The sequence below is a fragment of the Bactrocera oleae genome, chromosome 6 (genome assembly GCF_042242935.1).
Source record: "Bactrocera oleae isolate idBacOlea1 chromosome 6, idBacOlea1, whole genome shotgun sequence".
Classification (NCBI taxonomy): domain Eukaryota; kingdom Metazoa; phylum Arthropoda; class Insecta; order Diptera; family Tephritidae; genus Bactrocera; species Bactrocera oleae.
This window is the reverse complement of record NC_091540.1, coordinates 65,089,552-65,112,336: the sequence shown is the minus strand read 5'-3', so window position 1 is coordinate 65,112,336 and position 22,785 is coordinate 65,089,552. Positions and strand designations below refer to the sequence as shown.

The following is a 22,785-nucleotide window of genomic DNA, read 5'->3' as shown; positions in this document are numbered from 1 at the left end:
GAATATGAATAGTCTACTGTCGCAGCGCTGCTTGCAATTTGCACTACTATAAATAATTACAGTTACTTTTAAGCATTATATATTTTATATTTTTTATTACCATGGCAATTTATTTTCCACATATAATATTCTTATAAAACAAACAGTTAAATTTTAACATTTTATATCATAAAAATATATATATATTAGCAACTATAACAAATTACTTAGCAGTCGGCGATTGCGTTGACGTCATAGATACATGTGTGTTGAACTCATAATATGGCGGTGTGCATTCACCATTAAAAACGTCCTGTGAATTAATTGTTGTTGTATCCTCCAGTTGCATTGACTCCGTATTAACATTAATAAAATCATCTAATCTAGGCATATCATTAACACTAATTTCTTGCACCATTTCCACGTATTCCCTACCAGCAAGCTCTTCGGTATTTTGCGTGCTAGGTAGGGAAGTTGGTTGTAGCACTTGGCTTTGTGGCAAAATATTGGTTGTCGAATCTGCTGGATTCAAATGTGTAGTTTGACTAAGTGGCGGTATAGGCACAATATCTGAAGGCGTCCCTTCTAGTGGGCTACCATGCAATTCTGCCATTACAGCATCTATGTTGAGAATAGCTGATGCTATAGCACCGTCGGAAGTTACATTCTTTTGTATATCAATTTCGGTTTCTTCACTATCGGTCACATTGTTATTATCACTGTTGTGCGTATTATAGCTGTTGTGTAGTACTTCTTCAGATTGCTCATCTTGCAATACTTGCTTCTGCCGGTCGTATTCCCAAACTACTAGACGCATCAAATTTTCTTTTTTTCGTTCGCACCATTCCCGCTCACGTTGCTTGCGTATTTCATCATCACTATAGAGGCACACATTTTTATGCCGACCAACTGCTTTTACTAATAGTTTTTGAGTTTTTTCTTTTGTCCAACGTTGTATGCGTCCTTGGCGCGTGAATTGATTCACGAAATCTTGCACCGGATTCCAACGCTGCATTAAAACGCGACATGGTAAACGTAAACACAATTCCTTCAGCTTTTCTTTATCAATTTCACGTTGCAGGTCTTCGCGTGTAGGTATCTGTGGAAATTTTGTAAAATATTACTTATAATTTCATTCAAAATTTAGTTTTTATAGTTTTGCGACCAATACTCACGAAATCTTCGACGAACAATTTATAAAATTCTGGATTTTTCATTCGTTCTTCTTTAGTTATGCCATATTCGGCGTATACTTTTTCAGCTGTAAGATCTTCCAATCGGAAGAGCATATTATTTGGATCCATTTTAACGTACAAAAACACAATAAAGCGCGCATTTATCAAAAAAAAAAAAATTAAACAAATATAGCACCTCAAAGCAATATCAACAAAACAAATTGCTTTACAGTTTGCCGTTAATAATTGGTTGCTAAAAAGAGATAGCCAATGACTGCACTGACGTCAACGGATTGAATAGATATTAAACGCAGACATTGCCATATTTTCGAAATCCCAAAACTTTTAACGCTTAGGAAAAAATTTGCACTTGGCAGAAGTGGTGTTAATGATAAATAAATAGAGTAAATCCTAAAATAATGTTTTGAATACACAGTATAAATACGTGTGTGCAAGATCACTTTATGCAAAGTTCAAATTCTAGCAGCTATTTACACAACGTACCATAAATCTACGTTCTCTGTATCGTTAACCGCTTGTGGAACGCGTTGCATTCCAATAGCTACCAATGCAACCCTGTGAATAGATTCAGTTTGATGTTAAATGTCAACACACAGCAATACACAAGAACTGACTGTACAAAACGAAAACGAAAACAAAGTTTCAATATTCAAAACAAACGCGCCGAAATCACGATTGACATTTAAAAACAAAGAGCTGAGTGCGCCAACGTATATTTACTGTTTATAGTATACGTTTGTATATGCATATATGTGAAGTTTATACTATACACAAATCTAAACCTTCGTCTTCCGTACGCCGGTGCTTTACTTTTGTTGATTCGTTGCACCAAACGAAGGTGCAAGCCGGTAGGTACGAAGAACGCTGCACAGAGAGCAGCTAATTGGTGGTAGCTATTGGAGCTCCAAACAAACAGCTGTGGAATGAGGCATTGAAGTGAGTTGTCGGCGGCAAGAGTACGTTGAGGTGTAGCGCTACGCACAAATATATCCATATTTATGTACGTTTGATTGTAAATTCCAAATGAAAACAAACGACGTCTGGTTTGGCTGCGTCTGTGCTTGAAGAGGCATACTACCAGCAGTTGAGGCGAACATTTTGAATTCCCTTTTGTGCTACGACGAGTCAAGTTAAAGCGTTTGCTGGAGAAGGTGGTGTATCGCGAGTACGCGCATTTGTTTTTCGAATTATTAATTATCGGCGCGTAGCTTGCAATATAAAGTAATTTGCCCAAAAGTGTTTGTGAAAAAAAAAATTTTATTTCAAAACAATTTCTTACAAAGCATTTTATCTAATACACGTTAGTATTGAAAATAGTTCGTAAAGGGCGTAGAATGCAGCCGGCTGTGGAGCTTATAATTTTGGATTAACTTATGCATATGTGTGTACATTAATTTCGCGATTCGCATCGCTGACCAAAACAAGGGTCGTCGTTGCTTGGTGCGGTGCGGGCAAAAATACAGCTGGCAGCACATATTGTATTGTAGAACGGAGTTCCGTCGTTTTTGTATGACCATAAAAGTGCATAACAAAAATTAAGTGTTTTAAAAAGTAGAGCAAATTTTTTATATATATTATAAAACGTAAATGGTAGCTCAGTACAATCATATTTCAAATAAATTGGCACTATAATTTTATTTGCACCAATGAAAAGGTTTTTAAATAATTATAACGTACAATTGTTTTATAAGAGATCGCGTCTACAGTTTATACAAGTGCATATCAACAGTTATAAAGCGTGTATAGCATAGCAATAATTAAAATTAATCGAAAATGCAGCGTAAAAAGATGTAAAACGCTTCATAGTGCATTTATTACTCAGCGCTGAATACTTGTGCATATTGTGTCTATATACTTGCAAACTCGATTTAAAAGCTAGCGCCCTTGCAAATAAATAAATTTGTATTTATGTACATTAATCATCAGCGTTATCACAAGTTTTAAGGTTAGTAACAAACATTTTTTTTAATTGTACTTTTTTGAAAATATTTTTATCGGTGCTATTTTTTAGTACGCAAGCTGTACGGCAAAATGTATATTATTAAAGTGTTCTCGGATAACTTTTTCGAAAATGTTCAGTTTTTGCAGTTGCAGTTCTAACTTTTGAGCAGTTTAGGCGGTTGTATGAAAAATGATCGGTAATTCTTGAAAGAATCTATAAAGATGCATTTACCCCTGTGAAAATTTGTTAGCAAGTAGCTTCTAGTTCATTTTGTGTTATTCTTTACAGACAGAGCAGCAATGTCAACCGCTCATATTGTCGTATTTCAACAATTTGAATGAGCATTGTTTAAATACCGCGCATGCACCATTGTTTAAACTTGATCTGTATTGACGATCAGTTAGTAATTTATACGTTTTTTTATGTACTAAACAACGGTTAACAGCTATTTCTTCAAATGTACATGTCGGGAATTAATTTTTTTTTTTAAACCTTAAACCTGAAACTTGGTTTTTAAATGTATATTAATATTTTGATAAAGGTGAAATATGCCAGAATTAAACTGGAAATGTGAGCAAAATATGTGCATATTTATGTATGTATGTGTTTACATTTTCGATGCTAAATTAATTTTCAAGCACTAACATTCATATTTTAAATCAATTTATGCAACACATGCACTCCTCAACAGGTTTAGTTTTAAATTATACTAATTATTGTATTTTTATTCAAAGAGTGTTTAAACAATTTCGGAATTTCTTTACAAAAATTGTTAAAAGTTTTAATTTATCAAAAAAAGTGTACTTCAATTACATAATTGCCGTTATTGTTATAAAATTATGTAACCCTCGCGTTTTACTAGCCCACCCACTCACATCTCCAAATTTCGCTTGCTTGTAAGGCATAATTTATGCGCGTATAAAATACAACAAATAGAGTAAAATGCATTATTATATTTTAATTGATCATTATGCTCGGTTAATTGCCTTTCATTTTTGTCGAAGGCATAAAAGTAGAAACAAAATTTGCATGAATTAGCATTTTTTATAATGAAAAATGATTTGTTTATCTCTCTTTTCTTATTTCTTATTTACTTGCGCTCTCTTGACGTTGCCGCGGCTTAAGATAGGTCGGTCACCATGAAATTGATAGAACTAATATATGCATAATAAAAGCTGAAAATTTGTTGAAGAGAAACTTGAGCGAAACTAAAAGTGGCTTAAGCGCATATGTAAATATCTGTGAATGACTGTAAAATGCTTAGTTAAAGCATTAATGTATCACGCATTTCTTCTTCATTGAGGCATTAGGAACTTTTGCAGTAAACTCTTTTGATCTCAGCCGTCAAAGTTAATTAATTTAAAGCACAGCTGAGCTACTCCAAAGTGTAATTGGGCTATAATGTCCATAATATTTTCAAAAGAAGAATGTACCAAGTCAAAATGTAGCAATTTGGATGTCAATATAAAATTATTGAATTTGAAGGTTTTGTGTTATATCTATTAAGTTGTTGTAATACAGATTACAATACTACTGAGCTTTTGTCAGATATTTCAATGATGTATTTGTGTACATACATACATACATATGTAAATATACATATATGAATTTTTTTTTTTTTTGTATAGGCAGATTCTTGCTCTTAATATAGTTTACTTTCAGTTGCATTTCATCAAAACGATTATTCTTCAAAAGAAAAGTGAAAATTCTTAACTTTATAAAAAATTTGTTTGTTTTCACTTTCCTCTGCTTTAATTTGAAGTCAAATGTGCATTGACCTAAAAAGGCTTGGCTGTAAAAAACTTTAAAATAACAACAAAATATTAACACATAAACATTTAGCATCAAAAATATGCGCTTGCATTAGACCAAATAAAGAACTAAATCGATATTACCCAATAACAGAATTTTTGTATTTATAAACAAAGGAAAATACTTGTATGTATGTGACTGTATTTTACTTATGTAAGTAAAGCTGCAGCTACGCTTTGATGCTTGTTTGATATTGAAAACGTGACTTCATTAAGTAAATAAAAGCCACTACGAGTATGTGTGTTTATAATCAATTTATATGCATTTCTAAAAACATACAAGAATGTGGATCTCATTTATTACTTACATATTGTATATGTATATACATACCTACATAATTTTTTTATTGCAATACAGATCTTCAGGATACTTGGCACATCAGGCATAAACAAAAGCAAAATAAAATAGAAATAAAGCATATGCCAAAATAAAATGCATCTATCATTAGTCTAAGCAGCTATAAAACCCTTCACAGGTGCAGTTTTTATTGCATAAAAGGGTATAAAAAAATCTTTATCTTAATTCTGATCGGTGAGTTTGTATGACAGCTATATGCTATAGTGATGCCATCTGAACAATATATTCGGAGATGAGGGACTGTTCAGAGTTTAAAAAACAAAGCAATAGAATAAAAAATAAACACTGTTAGAGGTAAGTGTGTTTGTTGTAAACTGAACTGACTAATAGCTTAATGTGTTACATACAAATATATCCACAAGTAAGCTGCTATTGATGTATGTACATACATGCAGTTCTGTTATGTAGAACGTGAGATGATTTATTTACAGAAATACACCGCCACACACATACATAGCTATAAAATGCGCAAAGCTAATGCAACGGTTCTCTAAATACATACATACATAAATATTTGTGTGTAGATTGGTAGGCCATTAAACAATTGCATTCTTTATTCACCTATTTTTTACACTCGGACATAAGTACATACATACATGCATATACAATACATATGTATGTATAAAAGAATATGCGCAATTAGTATTGTCAGTTTGCTAAAAGCCAAAGCGATAAATCGTCTGTGCTGCCTGGAAGCCATTTACAAAGTGGGCATCCTAACACCCACGACTCGAAAGCAATTATACAATTTTTGTTGAAGTATTCAAGCTTTAAAAGGATTGCTTGCAAAATCAAAAGCACGTATGTACATAAGTATATAGCTATAACGGCCAACGCGTAGTGAGATGTAGCGGAAGCGACGCCTTTGCCACTTAAGCGCGACCGCCAGGCAATGACCCTTTCCAAATCAAAAGTATCTACCTACTTATTTACGATACCTTTTTGCTAGACACTGTATGCTTTAGTGCAAACGCAACACACTCATATACACACACACACAAACAAGTCATTTGGCGATAAGACGCAGCAAGCAGCTAGAAGAAGGTTAATCACCCGCAGCATCAGTTCTTCAGCTATTCATTCATTCATTCAAGCGGTTGGTCATTAATCAAGACATTTACATATATATTTATAATTTACTTAAACATTTTGGTTTAGTTTTGTTTTTCGAACAAGTAAATGCATTCAGTTTTACATTTTGACACTCTACTTAGAACAATACTAATTTTAATGCTTTCCTGCAATATTGAAAGTCGATATTTTTTTATACACGCACCTAAAAGTGGATAATGTTACTATTTTTGCAGCATACCGTAAGGCGCTGTAACAGCCTTAACAAAATACTGTTGAACCGGTAATCTTCTCTAAAGTTTTTGTTGTTGTGTAAAGCTTTAGCGATCACATTTCGTAAGAAATCGTTCGACAACAAAAAATTTTGATTTGAAAATTAACATCAGAAACAACCGCTTGAACACCAATAATTCAAAACTTTTTTTTTTTTTACCAATGGCCAACCTAGAAGTCATAGAAAATTCGTCCATTTATTACAGATTAAGGCGAACACGGAAGTTGTCTTCGATACGCCATTTCTCAGCTCGCCATTTTTGCCCGCTGTTCTCTTGTCAAAAAATTTTCATGAAGAAGAATTTTTCTAGCAAAAGAAGACTGGCAAACAATTGCGCATGCTTCAGAAGGCATGTTAACGCATGGTTACATCAAAAATGCTGCCTGCTTGTTTGAACGTCCAGTATACTTGTAGTTTAGTCGATTCGATACGCTTCAATTCCTGGCGGATTGAAGACAGCTAAAAATTTGAATCGGATCTTGTTTAAGTCAATTCAATGTTATATAAAAGAGTTCGTGGCTTTCTCAAAAAAAATGGAATAAGCCAGTCTCTTTAATTTATACCAGTTGTTTGTTCGATTCTGCACTTTCTAAATTTTGTATAATTGAAGGCAGCTTTAGTTCAAATATACAATTCACAAATATTTTAAGTAAATATCTTGTGTGTAGTTGTTATTTTAGAGAAATTATACGATTTTTCTTTTAGAAATAAAATGCATACTTTCTTGGGTTATTCATTAAAATTTGTTTTCTACTCAATTTTTTGGCTTATTATAATTAATTCCATGAAAAATTTGAAACATGTATTGTAGTAATTCACAATCAGTATACCTTGAACAGATTATATTAATATATATTAATGATCTTGATTTGTCTGTTTGTCTGTCTGTATATATGTACTCGAACTAGTCGCTCAGTTTTTGAGATACCAATCTGAAATTTTGCACACATCCATTGCTCCCTAAGAAGCTCGCCATTTATACAAGTATATAGCTGACATACAAACTGACCGATGAAAATCATGTCCATGTATGGAAATCTCTTTTATTTGACAAGATATCTTCTCGAAATTAAATAATAATAATAATTTATATACTTATATTCAAATATTTTCCTTTCGATCGAGTTTTCTCTTATATACATATATACAACTATAAAGTACATCTGTCTATATTGTTGACCATGTAGGCGTTTGCTCGTCATACAAACACCAAGCTGTTTGACAAGCATACCAGCTCATTAATCTAATTTTCTCCGATACAAGCAGGTTTAATACTTCGTAATAATTAACAACAATAACAATGTGAATTTACAAAGTATCAAATGTACCAAAAATATCTCAGTTATCGAACTAACTTGCCCGGCAAGCGCCAATTAATACGTTTTCGCATTTTGTTAATGATCATTACGTAGTTACATGATTACTTTGTTGAAGGCAGCACGCAAGCTTCACGCAATCGATCACGTCATTGGTGGTTTCTAATTACTTTCCTGCTGGCTGTTATTTTAGTAGTTTGTTATTTGTTTGTTTTGGCCATAGTTTTTTTGTCATGCCTTAGCACCAATATGGTAACGGTGTAAAAGTGCAGGAAAGTAAATGAAAACAATAAAAAAAAACATAAATATTCGAATAAAAATTTATTCACGTTTTCGGGTGCACCTTAATTGACAGTCAACTATTATTGTTTTTTTTTACGAATTTAATGTTGTAAAAGTAGCTGTTAAACGGCATTCGTTGCATAATATGGCTTTATGGGTCTCTGTGTCGCGTCATATCTCGCTTTCTAAGTATAGGTATGTGTTGTACATTGTTGTTTCTGTCTGTTGCCATCTACGAGAATTTTATATCACATGTCATACTTGAATGCACCCACGAGCTGATTAACGGCTTACAATGGATTATTGTGCTGCGCACGTGCGGATTTTTAATCAATAATATTCAGGTATACCACTAGGAATCAATTTTCGAAAATGTCAGTTTTTTGTTCTCTTTGTCATATAACTGATCTCGTTGTGAACAGCATAAATATGTGTTTGTTGATCGAATTTCGAATGAATACTTAAGGGGTTATATCCACTTTTGAATTTCAAAACACCGATTTTTTAAAATAATATTTCGAATTATCCGGCAAATAATTTTAGAGATATGAGCATATTTGTAAGATTTTTTTAATTTAGTGTAAATAATCAACCTCCAAAATATTATATTTAAAACACGTTTGTCTAACAACGCTCTTTTCGAAGTCGGTGAGGAAATTATCTCCGAAGCGGCTGGACCGATCGACTTGAAATTTACGAATACGACCTCCTCAGATATATTTGCCGGTCCTTTATCGAAGGAATAATATTTTCGATAATAATTACGATATTTAAGCCATTCGTAAATGTAATTTTTTTCACAGAAAACTATAATTTTGATTAGTCCTTCGTTAATCACTTGTATTCATTTATTGTAATAATAAAATCTTTAAATTTTTGGATCTGAGGTAATTTTAAGCAGAAAATTATTCGTCACCGCCAGAGACCTTTTTTCGGAGGTGCTCCATTGAATCGGTTACGGGATCAGGTAAATACAAATTTGTTCAATACTTATCACCGATGTTTAAAGTACATTACATTTTATAAATGTACATTATTTTTATTTATTTATTAAATCTCTCCTAATAATAATCCTCTTAAAAAATGTTCACAAAAAAGTTTTTTCTGATTTGCAAGTGTATATCACCATTTAACACTACCCCGAAAATTTACCTCTGTCAGGGTTTTACTGGTTACGGTTAAGTTAAGTTTGATGTACGCTGCCAGAGAGCGCCAAAAAATGTTGTACCATCAATTTGCCAATCAGCTGTCATTTTAATGACGTCACAATAGCGTAAGCTGCCAACGAATTGTAGCATCTTTTTACCTTTTTTATCACCAGTTTTAATTTTCTCAAGAAAGTGGCTTAAAAAGTTATGTTACAATATTATTTTGTATTAATTTTTTTAAATCTATTTCCTAGTAACCCTTTAGTTTTTTCGATTAATCGTGTTCAATGACATTTAAACTTTTTATAGATGAAATTCTTTTTTGAGTTTCACGCCCATTTTTAAATGTGGTCAGCAATAAAAATAGATATTTTAACTGCATTTTAATACACCTAGAGAGTGGTATAGCTAAGGCGCTAAAACTAAACTTTATGTGCATGCCTATGTGTGTATATTTATAGTGAGAACATAGAAACCGTAACATATCCGCCTATGCACATGGGTATGGCCGTAGTTGCCAAGGCAATATAATACCTTGCGTGTTAACCTTCTACCATCACTTCGTATCGAAGGTTGTCTACGCTTAAGCTTTGTGGCGCTGCCTTAAACATTTTCATTATGTTAACAGCTTTGAAAAGAAAATGTGTGAAATAAAAATAGTTACTAGCAATGACATAACTAAATTTCTGTTACTTTGAAAATAATACTAAAAATACTGCGTACGATTTTCAATATATTAATATATTATTTTTAATATTTATTTCAACAAATAATATATTTGTAAGTAACTATTTACGATAGACATAAACATACTTATTTACTTTTATTTTAAAATATCGACTACGAATATGTACGTACTGCACTTGCTTATATATCGTATGTACATATATTTAAGAATATTCTACGATATTTTGAAGTTGATCCGGCAAATAGTTTCGGAGATATGAACTTGTTGGTAAGCATTTTTGAACTTAGTGTAATCGGTTCCTAAAACTTCAAACGCGTTTTTATCGAAACGCTGTTTTTAGGTTCGGTGGGGAAAATTTTTTCGAGACTTTAGACCGATCCACTGGAAATTCTCACAAGACCTCCTTGGATATATTTGTCAGGTAAAGATTGAAAGAATAATATTTCTGATAATAATTTGGGTTCCTTAAGCCACTCTGAGGTGCAAATGTTTAAAAAAAAAATCGACTTTCTTTCAAATTTGATTAATCCCTCAATCTTCCTGTACTCCTCTATTGTAATAATTTTTAATTTTTGGTATTTGGAGTTTAATTTTTTTTTTGGATTTTTTTAATGCGTCAATTTTTTTTCAAACTTTTTTATTTTATTTTTTTTATAACTTTTTGACGAATAAGATAATAGTATGATATAAAAAATATTTCGTTCAAGAAATACAAAAAAGTCAAAAATGTTATCTGCAAAAGGAAATTATAATAGCTATTATTAAATATTATATATTGCAAAATTACAAAATCCACCAATCATCCGGAAGATAATCGTACGAAATTGAGAGAAAGACTCATGCAACTGGTAACAACAAATAATGACATTATGACTAGTTTAATGACAGCAATTAGACCTTTTGCGAAGCAGAGGAAAAGAGTTAAAAAAAAACAGTCGTCTTCTCAAAAAACAAAAAATTATAATAAAAATAAAAATAAAACTTAATAATAACAAAAATATGTAATGAGTGGTATATCTAAAAAAAATAAAAAGTAATAATTTTTTGCCTCAGTGGCAGCAAAAGTCAGCTCACTTAAATGACAGCTAATCAAATATCAACTTATTGGCAAAAGTAATTTTAGTAAAAATAAAATAAAATTGCATAGCAAATCTTGAGTTTTGGAATACGTAAGCTGCTTATATGTTTTACACCGCAAAAATCAAAGTGAAAGTTTGTAATGCCACTTTTTTAATATAATACGGCAGTTAGTGGATGAGGGTAAAAAATATGTCTCTAAAATATTTACTCTGTCTTATTTGCTACCGCATTAAGTGGCTTTTCCACTTTTTGTTCGTGGTTTTATTACAATATTTTTAACAAATGTAAGGAATGTACTAAAGCTATGACAAAGAAGTATACAACAAATAAAAAAATTTTATTGAATAATGTTTTCTGTTTAAAAAATAAAATATGAATCGTTATTATTTCTAAATATTAACAAAACCCTTATAAGTGTACTTGATTTATTTATTGTAGGCAAAAATATTGTTAAAATAAAACTTTTTCTGTTTAGAAAACCATAAAACTCTGTAACACCTAATATGAGATCTTGTCCTAAACTCTTCCTAAAGGTGTTGCTTCATTCGTGCACACGATCCCTTAATCTTGCAGAGCTACTTGCCAACGCTAAATATCAACTTCTACCAATTGAAATCCTATCTCTATATATTATTATTTTAATTTGGCCCTTCATCGTGCAGCTAACACTTTCCTGGCATGGAAAATAGGCTTAATCGCCACTTAAATGGTTGATATCATCGAAACAACTCGGCATGCTACACAAGTTTCACGCTTTTGAAATAATTAGCTCGGTGGTCTATTGCCATAACTTTGATAATAAATGTCTAAACAGAAAACAGACACTGAAATGCATATTCTACGATGTGCTAAGTGTGACCAGTAGGAAAATTTTGAGCTAATGTGCTTCTAGGAAATTTACAAAATAGGGTACATTTTAAATTATGCTGAAAAATTGTAAGGTTGCCATAAAGGGTGCCCACCCGGCATAGAGGGTTTAAAATTAAGTGCAGAATATTATTCAAAGCCAAAGACATAATTTTTGTATTTAGATAACGTCTTATAGTGATTATTTCACGATCTTTTAATTCTTTATGGAATTTTATAAGAAATAGTATTTTCTTCCCTTTGTCTTCTTGACATCAGAAACGATAGTGTGGCAGTAATTCACTATTTAAAAATTGATGATCTACAACAGAGTCCCAAAACCTACCTATGTATAACGAAAGAGCATTTTAAAAATCTTAAACAGATGGTTTAATGTATTTCAAACCAAAGTAGATGCAACTATCTTTAGTTAATACGAAAGATATCTTGTTTTCCGTAGCAGGAACAGAGCTGATTTTATGAGGGAGCAAGTTTTCTCTTGTAGAAGTTTTTTCCAAAACTATTTTGAGTTAGTTTTATACTGCTATAACTATAATAATAACAATTCGATTTTTAATGCGGGTAGCCAGTACAGAAAGATATACATCCTTGTAGAGTTTGAGTTGAAAAACAACCAAACTTGGAGAAAATGTTTTCAAAACGTATTTTGGTGAAGCCAGCTAATGGAAAATTATCGATAATCTTTATTCAATTGATTTCGCAAAGGGTCCCATTGCATCGATTTCACGAAAGTGTTTATCGCGTCGCGCCAAGAGATCATGCTGCACGATCGACATGCCTCCATATCCCCTGCACATGTCGATACTTACCAACTTAACTGCGAGTGCATAACAGCCGAACTTAATGGCGCATGCAGCTTTTGTTTTTGGGCAATCATCATTCGGCATGCATTACTGCAACCGTTTTATGGCTTGTGGAGGCACCCATTGGGCGCACGACTGTTGGCTCTTCACTGCGGTGCCTGAGTGCTTTGCTTTTGTTTCAGCTTCTTATCTGTCTGCGGCGATCGTTGTGCCTGATCAGCGATTACACATTGTAATGTTTGTTTCATTTTTTGTTGTTGTATTGCTTTTGTGTCTGTTTCTGTTTTTCTGAAGTACATAAGTACACTAAACATTAATTTAGATTTCATGGTGCATTCCGGAAAGCTTCTGGAGAGCACTTAATGTTGATAAAATAAAATGGAGTGGAAAATGTAAATATTTGAGCAAAGATGAAACGATCGTTTACATTTATGTTTGTGTGTGCGTGTATTTTTGAGTTTTTGTTGTATTTTGTTATAAATGTATGTTTGAGCTTACAATGTAGACAAGCTAATTTTCAATAAGCCGCTTGCCACTAGGCTTATGTTGCATACCTATTTACAGTTTTTATGGCAGCAGAAAAGCCGCTTAGTTAACCACAGCAACGTATATCAGATTCTAGAAGTGGGAGCTTAATTCCGATCATGCTCTGTAAACTAAGCTATTTTGTCGTCAGAGATTTCAGTCTTCATCTGTCGCATAGCGTTGTCTACTACAATTTAGCCTTGGTCTTTTGTGTCTTTGAAATTTATTGGAAACGTCTCTAACGCTGTGAGGTTTAGATTGATCTCTTGGTTATTGCTGTGATTAAGAGGCAGAAAACACTCCTCAAAATAATAATTTTGAGAGATGATGCTGAGAGTGACAGTGCTTAGGTGAATAAAATTCCGAGTACTTTCCGGCTAAACAGTCTCTTAATCGTCGGGTCGGGCGATAAAAGTTTATGTCTTGCAAGACCATCTTTCATCTGGCACTACTAAGCACCGGTAGGTCTATGTATGACGTGACAACCAGCCATAACGTAAATTACGCTCAGCTGTTTTCGCTTACCAATGTTAATTACGTCCTTGGATTTTATAAGTGTAACAGTAAATACAATTTTAGGTAAAAACAGTAAGTAAGTGACACTGAATACTTACTGGACTATTTTTTTTCATAAACTCATTATATTTGTGTAATTGACATACACCACTTTTTTTTCTATTTGTTCTCTATTTTTTTAAATTTTTATTATATTGTATATTCTGTTTGATTTGCCGACTGCTCTTTCTGTGTTTATTTTGTTGCCGTTTTCATAAAGAAAACTTCCTTTTTAACTAATTTTGGCATTGCAAGCATTCCTCTACTGTCAGTGCTGTCAATTTCATGTTTTCAATTCAATTTTTTTGCGGAAAAGTCCAAAGCTTCCTGTGTGGTCCAAACTAGTTTTCCTTTCCATTAAAATATGTGACAATCGTGTAACTGTCCACATACTACAAGTATATGGTATGTATACATACGTATGTACATATGTAGATACATTTTATATTATATATAGCAACTTGTTTACTATTCATTTCTTGCAATTTCCTGTGACACATATCATTTCCAACTTTAGTCCAGCTTTTCAAAGAAATATTTTATGAAAGTCTACATTCATATCCTTCCTGCAGCTCGCTTTTTCTTGTTCAGTTATGCATTGTCATATCACTATTGTCCTATTTCTCATTTTCTACTTATTTTGCGAGTGTTTTTGTATTTCCTTTACAGTTTTGTAATACATACCTATAACTAGCAGTCAAGAAAGTTTCACAGTACCAACTAACATTTCATATAAATGCAACTGTCGGTCAGGCAAAGATAGTCCGCTCTGAAGTGTTGTTGTTGTTGCTTCATAACCATAACTTACAATTACATATTAATATCAGATAAGATGGCACGTTGTGATGATTCACCGAGATCTGACTAACGAAAATCATAATCACACAATAAAAACTGTCTGCTTTATTTTTCTCGTTGGTTTTACCTTTAATTCTGCCGGTCACATCTATCTTTGATTGTATGTTTTTGTGTGTTTTGTTTTCTTTCTTTGTCTGCTCATATCATTGTAGTTCGTTATCAGCATCTACATGGTCATCAAAATGCATAAACCCACCATTCTTCGTCACCGTTTTCTGCAAACAAAATATGAGACAGCAGTTTGTCATGAAAAGCACATTTTGATTATTTTTTATTTGTCGAAATGTGAAAAATTATATGATGCTCAGTGTTTGGCTGGATAGAACAATAAAGATGTACATGCGGGAGAGAATTTTTTGGTTAAGGCTAGAACTACGAAGATTTACCATATACCTATTTCATATAGGTCTCTCTCTCTCTGCAAATTAGAAGCGTAAGAACAAAATAATCTATAATATTATTCTATACACAAATTTAATAAAAATCATGACATTATCGTAAAATATTAAATAGGAATAAAGAGAAAAGGGTATAAATAAATGATGCAACCGGCCATTTTGACAGGTTCGTAGTTCTAGTTAATATTAAGATAACCAAATATTGTCAGAATTCGAATATTGATTAAAAAGACAGTTCTACCCTCCACTTGATTTTGCTAGAAAATGCTCATCTAAATCTTAAAATAGTCTTGGAGATTCTAGACGCAGCAAACTAAAATCAAATAAATATAAAGCGTCTATCGAAGTTTATGCTCCTTAAAGTTTTCTTACTTCCTCAACTCTCATCGACTAAGTAATACTCCTAATTAACATTCTGTTTCCATAGAATGAGTTCATACTCCATTTAGGCTCATGCTTGGTCATCGAGCTACATATTGATAATCCTCGAAGTCGTATCCTTAAGGTCGCATTTCGTCAACATTAATTGTGGAAGATCAAAAGCCAACGCGGCCATGTTTCGCAGCAAAATCTTCGCGACGTCCACTTAACATCATTTTTCCTAAAACTCAGAGCTTTCAATTTAGCCATTTCCGTCTGTCTGGATATACGCGAACTATTCCCTCAGTTTTTGAGATATCGATCTGAAATTTTGAACACGTACTTTGCTCCCCAAGGCGCTGCTCATTTGTTGTAACCGCCGGATTACTATGGCATGTAGCTGCCATAAAAACTGTTTGATCAAAATTAAGTGCTTGCTTGGAGAACTTTTTTAATTGGAATTTGACTAGGATTATTGCCCAAAACAACATACAATCTTCGAACATATTTTTCAGATCGGACTACTATATCATGTAGCTACCATACAAACTGACCGATAAAAATCTCCGAACGATGTATTGGGATCTTTGCATATATTTTTGAAAAGGTCATATTGTTGCTGTTGTTGTAGCGACAGAATGCATTGTCTAATTCATTGGCAGCCCTTAGCTTGATATAAGTTTAGGTTCGCTCTGCTTAGGTAAAACCAACTCTCTTAGAAACCGTTTATTCTTCGCGCTGAAATTTCTCTCAGTGTATAAACACTTGCTAAAATCACGGAATTGAAATAATTCATCAAGTCTATGTTGACTTTGACACTGTGCAAATACTACAGAGCAACTGCAACAATAATAACAACTACTTACACAATATACTTATGTATATACTGTAATAATGACATGCTAACAGCACAACAACAAGTGCAATAATAACACCGTCTATGCTATGCAACAACTAACAAGTCTATGCTAGTATGTTAATGCAAATAAGCGAGAAAACGCCCGGTATATTATTCTTATTCTTACACACACACACCAACGCCAACACACATAAGTATGTGTTTAACAAGCTGCGTTGTCGCTGCAGTTGTTGTCAGAAGTGTCAACCTTTCATTGCACCGACTGGCAGGCGGTGCGCTCCTTTTTGCAACTCCGACACATTTCACAGCCAAATGGATATGCAAACATGGCAACATGGCAAGGGTAAATTGTTAGAGGCAGCTAAATGTGGTACTTAAACAGACAGTTCATAACATAAAAGCAGAGGACTTGCTTATGTCGACAGTAGGGGACTAGGCACCGAGGCAGGTGTGTGTGCAACGAAGTAGTAGAGCAGCAGTGGTGCTGACATGGCTGATGGATATAACAAACAGTCGGTGAAATACACTCCCATACTAAAATATTTGCTTGTAATACTTGTATTTGCCCTTCTCCCGGTCCCATGGTCCCTGCAATTATTTGCTTCTGGTGTGGCAGAGGACTTGTTGCACCAACGGTCGTGCCATTGAACTTTTGTTGCTCATGTGTGCTTTTCATTTATTACTTAATGGACTTTAAGGGCAACCCGTTTACAATCACACTGTTATGGGGATAATAACAAGTAACTATTTTTATGCATTTTATTTTATTTTTATTCCGGTGATTACTTGATTTTATGGATAGTTGAAATTTACGCTTATTGCAAGTCGTCCTTTATCTTTTTTTATGCTTTGAAGTTATAAGGAACCACCGAACAACTGATTGGTTTTTTTTGTGAGGCGTTTTCAAGGCAGAAATGCACTCGTAGGGAGGTTTGTCGTTGCTTCAAGCGGGTTGAGCGTTACTGGAAACCACTCTTTGATGTTGGTCGGAAGCTTATCTACTAAGCTTTTAATTCCTAATGGTCAGTTGTTATATTGTATGTAGCCTACTGAAAAAAACTTTTAGGTTATTAGAAAATGGATTCGCAATTCTATTCCAAAACACAGAAAAGTGCTCTCATCAAGAAATAATTTGGTGTTGGCATCAGCAATTTTTCTGTTTGTTTTTTTCACCAAAAAAATTTTTGTCCACTTTTCCAAAAATATCAGAACATGCGTCACTCAAAATGGTATATCCTAAAAACATATTGTGTTTTGAAGGTCAAGCCTAACCATAAAACTGGTAGCTTTCTCTCATAGGAACGAAACCATATTTTCAGGGTAAGTGATATGTACGAAAGGAAGTAACTATGGAAAAGAACAATCTAATGAAAAAATCAGCTTAATTCGATTCAAGAAATTTTAACACTTTTCTTAGAGGTGTGACTAGGTATTTAGTGAGACACATAAATAGCCGATTAGAGGTCGTAATAAGAAAATATACTAAAAATATTGCCAATTTTGATTAAGAAAAACTAAGTTACACAATACTTTTATATTAAATTTGCTAGAATGAAAAAAAAAAACAAAAAAATTCATAACTATTTTAGCTTTTATGATCAAAATAATCGTATAATTAGTAAATCACTATTTTTTCTTTCCTCAGCTGTTGGCTAATGGCAATCAGACAAGTCATCAGATTCATGCAATAAAATTTTATCTGCAAAGATCAATAAAGTTGGCTTGTCGAGAGCATTGCATAAGTTATTTTTAAATGCTTTAGTTGCTGTTTGCCAAACAGCTTAGTAAGCACCGATTACGACATAAAAGCACTGAAGTTGTATAATAAAAGCCATTCGCAGATCGCCTTATTTTTATTATTTCCATTAAGTTTATAACTATGGGCTGCATATGTGAGTCTGAATATATATGCATGAAGTGACAGAAGGGGTATTTGCTTATACAATATTTCTATATGTTATATCTTTGTATCTGTAGATATAGATATGTATGTAATAGTACAATCTTTTGCCATGAGCGTTTTGCAATCTAAAAGCTTCTTTTGTGCATCTTTCGCATCAATGCAACTGCAATTCGTTACATCTCGTACACTGCTCGATTGTATTTGAAGATCACCGATAAGCTGTCTGAGTATTTATTGTATGTTACGAGCATACAATAGTGTTTGTCAAGTTCTGTGCATGCTCACAACGATTATTCCATTGTTAGTTAATCTCATGTTAGAAATAAACAAAACTATTTATGTACAGATAAAAAATATATAGGTATACATATGTTTACGAGTATATAGTTATATAGTATATATATGTTTATATATTATAAATATATTTATATATATACATATATTTATATAAACGTATTGACATTCAAATATGCAAAAGCGGTCGCTTAGCTGCAAATATGCCTTAAACCATTCTTAGCATATTACGAAGTAAAGACGAGAACTTGCAAAAATCGATTCCTTACAACAGTCAGGTTTTTCGAATCGGAATCGATCGTGGTTTTTATCAGGTCTGTCAACTCACAGCATTAATAATCCACATAATGTGGTTTGGTCTCAGTACACCATGCGTTAACTGTTTAGAGATCGATTTGATATAATCATATATGCATCCTCTGTATGTTTGTATATGTACGAATTAGACTGAATTGGCTGAAAGCTAAAACATATTTCTATTCTGCGGTTCTGCATCTAAAACTACATTAAAAAAAAACAAATTGTGAAGCTTTCCATCTACCTAAAAGTGGACAGCATTAATACCACTATAATATAAAAATGTTCCCCAAAACGGTATCTTCTTTGATGACACTTTCGACTTCTAGTTTTCGTGAATATGCTGCTTTTTATAGAGTGTACTTCTGTTCTTTTAGATATTTTAGTTTTTAAAATCATATTTTATGTGATTCCAGTACTTCATAGTCTAAATTTTAAAAGCTTTGTGTTTCTGAGGAACATTTTCTACATTTTTAACAATTTCTACATTTTTGCTTCGGTTTACATTTTATTACAATCCGTAACAGACAAATCGCAATACTTTATTATACTCTCGCAACCTGTTGCTACAGAGTATAATAGTTTTGTTCACCTAACGGTTGTTTGTATCACCTAAAATTAATCGAGTTAGACATAGGGTTATATATATATAAATGATCAGGATGAAGAGACGAGTTGAAATCCGGGTGACTGTCTGTCCGTCCGTCCGTCCGTCCGTGCAAGCTCTAACTTGAGTAAAAATTGAGATATCTTTATGAAACTTGGTACCGTAAGATGGTTGGTATTGCAGATGGGCGTAATCGGACCACTGCCACGCCCACAAAACGCCATTAATCAAAAACAAATAACTTGCCATAACTAAGCTCCGCAATAAGATACAAGACTGTTATTTGGTACACAGGATCACATTAAGGAGGGGCATCTGCAGTTAAAACTTTTTTTAAAAAGTGGGCGTGGTCCCGCCTCTAATAGGTTTAATGTGCATATCTCCTAAACCGCTTATGCTATAATAACAAAATTCACTAGAAGCAAATGTTTTTAGCACTTCTATTGACGGTGTGAAAAAAATTGAAATCGGGTGGCAACTCCGCCCACTCCCCATATAACGGTACTGTTAAAAACTACTAAAAGCGCGATAAATCAAGCACTAAACACGCCAGAGACATTAAATTTTATCTCTGAGATGGTATAAGATGACTTTATAGGAACCGCGTTCAAAATTAGACAGTGGGCGTGGCACAGCCCACTTTTAGGTGAAAACCCATATCTTGAGATCTGCTCAACCGATTTCAACCAAATTCGGTGCATAACGTTCTTGTAACATGTTTCTATGTTACAGTGCGAAAATGGGCGAAATCGGACTACAACCACGCTTACTTCCCATGTAACACCATTTTCAATTCCATCTGATTCTTTCACTTTCCACTATGCAAATCAGGTAAGAATGATTATATCGGGGTAAAACTTTGCGTGAATAATGCAATTAAAATATGCCACCTTGCGGCCAAAAATTGTTTAAATCGAACCAAAACTGTTCAAACCCCTAAGTACTAAATATGTGGACCCCAGTGCCTATAGTTGACCTTCTACCGAAAATATCAGTCAATCCACAAAGAAATCTCAAACGAGTATACCATTTGACTTTGCGAGAGTATAAAATGTTCGGTTACATCCGAACTTAGCCCTTCCTTACTTGTTAGTCTCAATAATCTTGGATGGATTTTTTGAACCTTCTCGTGTTTACAAAAACTTTTGGTTGAACATAAATAGTGCCGCTTTCATTATTGTCTATAAGACAAGTTGGTTTTAAGATTCTCGACGCATATTTTGTATACTCTTATTAGAGTTCAGCGTCCATGGAAACTCTATAAAATACTCGAGAACTTTGCATTTGGAAACTTGGAGGAACATAACTGGAACCCCATGGGTTTCTTCCATTGCTGTCTATAAATATAAATCCACCAAACTTCTATTTGGTTAGTTTTGGTTGTCAAATAATTGTTTACAGAAATGGGTACGAAAGAAGCAACCAATCTACTCCAAGTAGTTTGTTTTGTGCTCTCACTTATCTATTTTCTCTATTTAACTTTCCAAGTAAAAACAAAAATATGCTGCATATGTTATAATCTAGATCAATAAATGATTATTTAGGAGATTTGAGCTTTTTACGGTCAGTTTTTACCAATCAAGTCGATTCGATACCACTATAACATAAATGCTACCATATAAAATTTCCGGTCAAAATTAAGATAAAAATCGTTTTATTGCCTATTAGAAATGCACCTGTGAAGGTTATTATAGTTTCGGTGCAGTCGAAATTAAGGTTTTTTTTTTGTTTTTTCATATACCATATATTTCCCAAAGAAAATTTTATAAACTAAACTGCCGTTGTGTTAAGGTTAACTTGAGCAAATTTACTTGAAAAATCGAGAGAGCCAACAGTTTGGTTCATCAACATAAATGCTTGCTTGCTTTGGCATTTACATTGCCTTATAGAATAGTATTGCAATCACTTTTCCTTCCAACACACTCCATTTGAATATTGTCGTGTATATATGTATATTAAATATTTATCAAAATATATGCATTCTATGCGCTTCTCTGCAGTTGCGCTTTGCTGTCAGTCTGTCAAATTACAAGAATGCCATTCATGCAACAACAGGCGGCAAGCACTTGTAACGTTCAAGATGTACTAGACACAACAATAAGAATATATATACAAGTATTTATGCATGCAATGTAGACAAAAAAGTATTTGACGCGCCCGTCAACGTCACAGACAATTGGAGTGACAAACAATAAACTAAATGCAATGTCTTGCCGACACACATACACACAAACATAGTAGTACAAGGAAGGCAGCAAAGCTGGACAGACACAAGGCAGGCATTTGCACAATGGCGTAGAAGAATTGCAAAAGACACACACACACACACATGCAAACAAGCGAAGACATCACAGATATATTGCAATTGCACCGCAGCACCGCCGCAGCCTCTTCAGTTCAACGCTTCGAGTGCAATGAAAATCTACTAAATATTCAAGTGAATTTCTCGCATATATGTGTGTGTGTGTGTACGGTTGTGTGGCTGTGTTCACCGAAGTACTGAAGTGCTGAACTTTGATGCTCAATCACGTTGACTGCCGTCACCACTGACCATTTTGGCCCGTGATTTAATTTCGGTTGCTTTGCAAAGCTTGGTGTTGTGTCGCTGGGTCGGTGGTTTCGGCTTCGCTCAAACGTGACATTTTCGCTTTTTTCTGCTTCCTCAGATTACTTACATATACATACATATGTATATAACTGCTATCGTCAGTGGGAATACACTTATCGGTATATGCTTGTGTGTGTGTGTATGAAAGTGTTTTGCGAAATTTGAATTGCAAAAATTTTTTACGCCTCTAAAAATTGCCGCCATCACTAACGAAGTTTGAATTATTTTGCGGTTATTTTGGTTTCATCAAAAATTATCGCTGCAATCAAGGGAATTCAATACTCGGTGTGTACTTCAACGCTGGCCGGCTAAATGTTGACCAAGCGATGACATTTTCGTATTTAGCATTTTTTCCCGATATAGTCTGTTTAAAATGAAGTATACAATTCATTGAAACTTTAGTAGAGAGTATGTTATTACTTACTAAATAAATATATACATGAAATGGTCTGATGTACGGTGAGCTCTAGGGATATCAGACCCCAAGCATACTCATTTAAGCGGTTATATCCACTTGTGAATGTAAAAAAAATAATTTTTTTTATGTATGATATATCGAACATACATATGTATGCTTATTTCAAAATATTGTCCGCAAATTTGAAAGTGATCCGGCAAATTGTCTCAAAGATATAAGCGTATTTATGAGAATATTTCAACTTAACTTGGTAAGAAAATTTCTTCGAACAGCTGGAGCGACTTGACT

General features: G+C 33.5%; 2 protein-coding genes across 19 annotated transcripts in view; one reads left to right on the top strand and one right to left on the bottom strand.

Annotated features, from left to right (window-relative positions):
• Svil (Supervillin) overlaps positions 1-22,785 on the top strand; it is a 368,637-nt gene that overhangs the window by 259,195 nt on the left and 86,657 nt on the right. The gene's annotated exons all lie outside the window — the stretch shown is intronic.
• On the bottom strand, positions 67-1,403 carry cav (caravaggio). The gene is made up of 2 exons (XM_014247459.3): positions 1,155-1,403; positions 67-1,078 (listed from the first exon to the last, which is right to left on the bottom strand). The coding sequence occupies exons 1-2, from the start codon at positions 1,281-1,283 to the stop codon at positions 203-205; spliced, it is 1,005 nt and encodes a 334-aa protein (XP_014102934.2). The 5' UTR covers positions 1,284-1,403; the 3' UTR covers positions 67-202.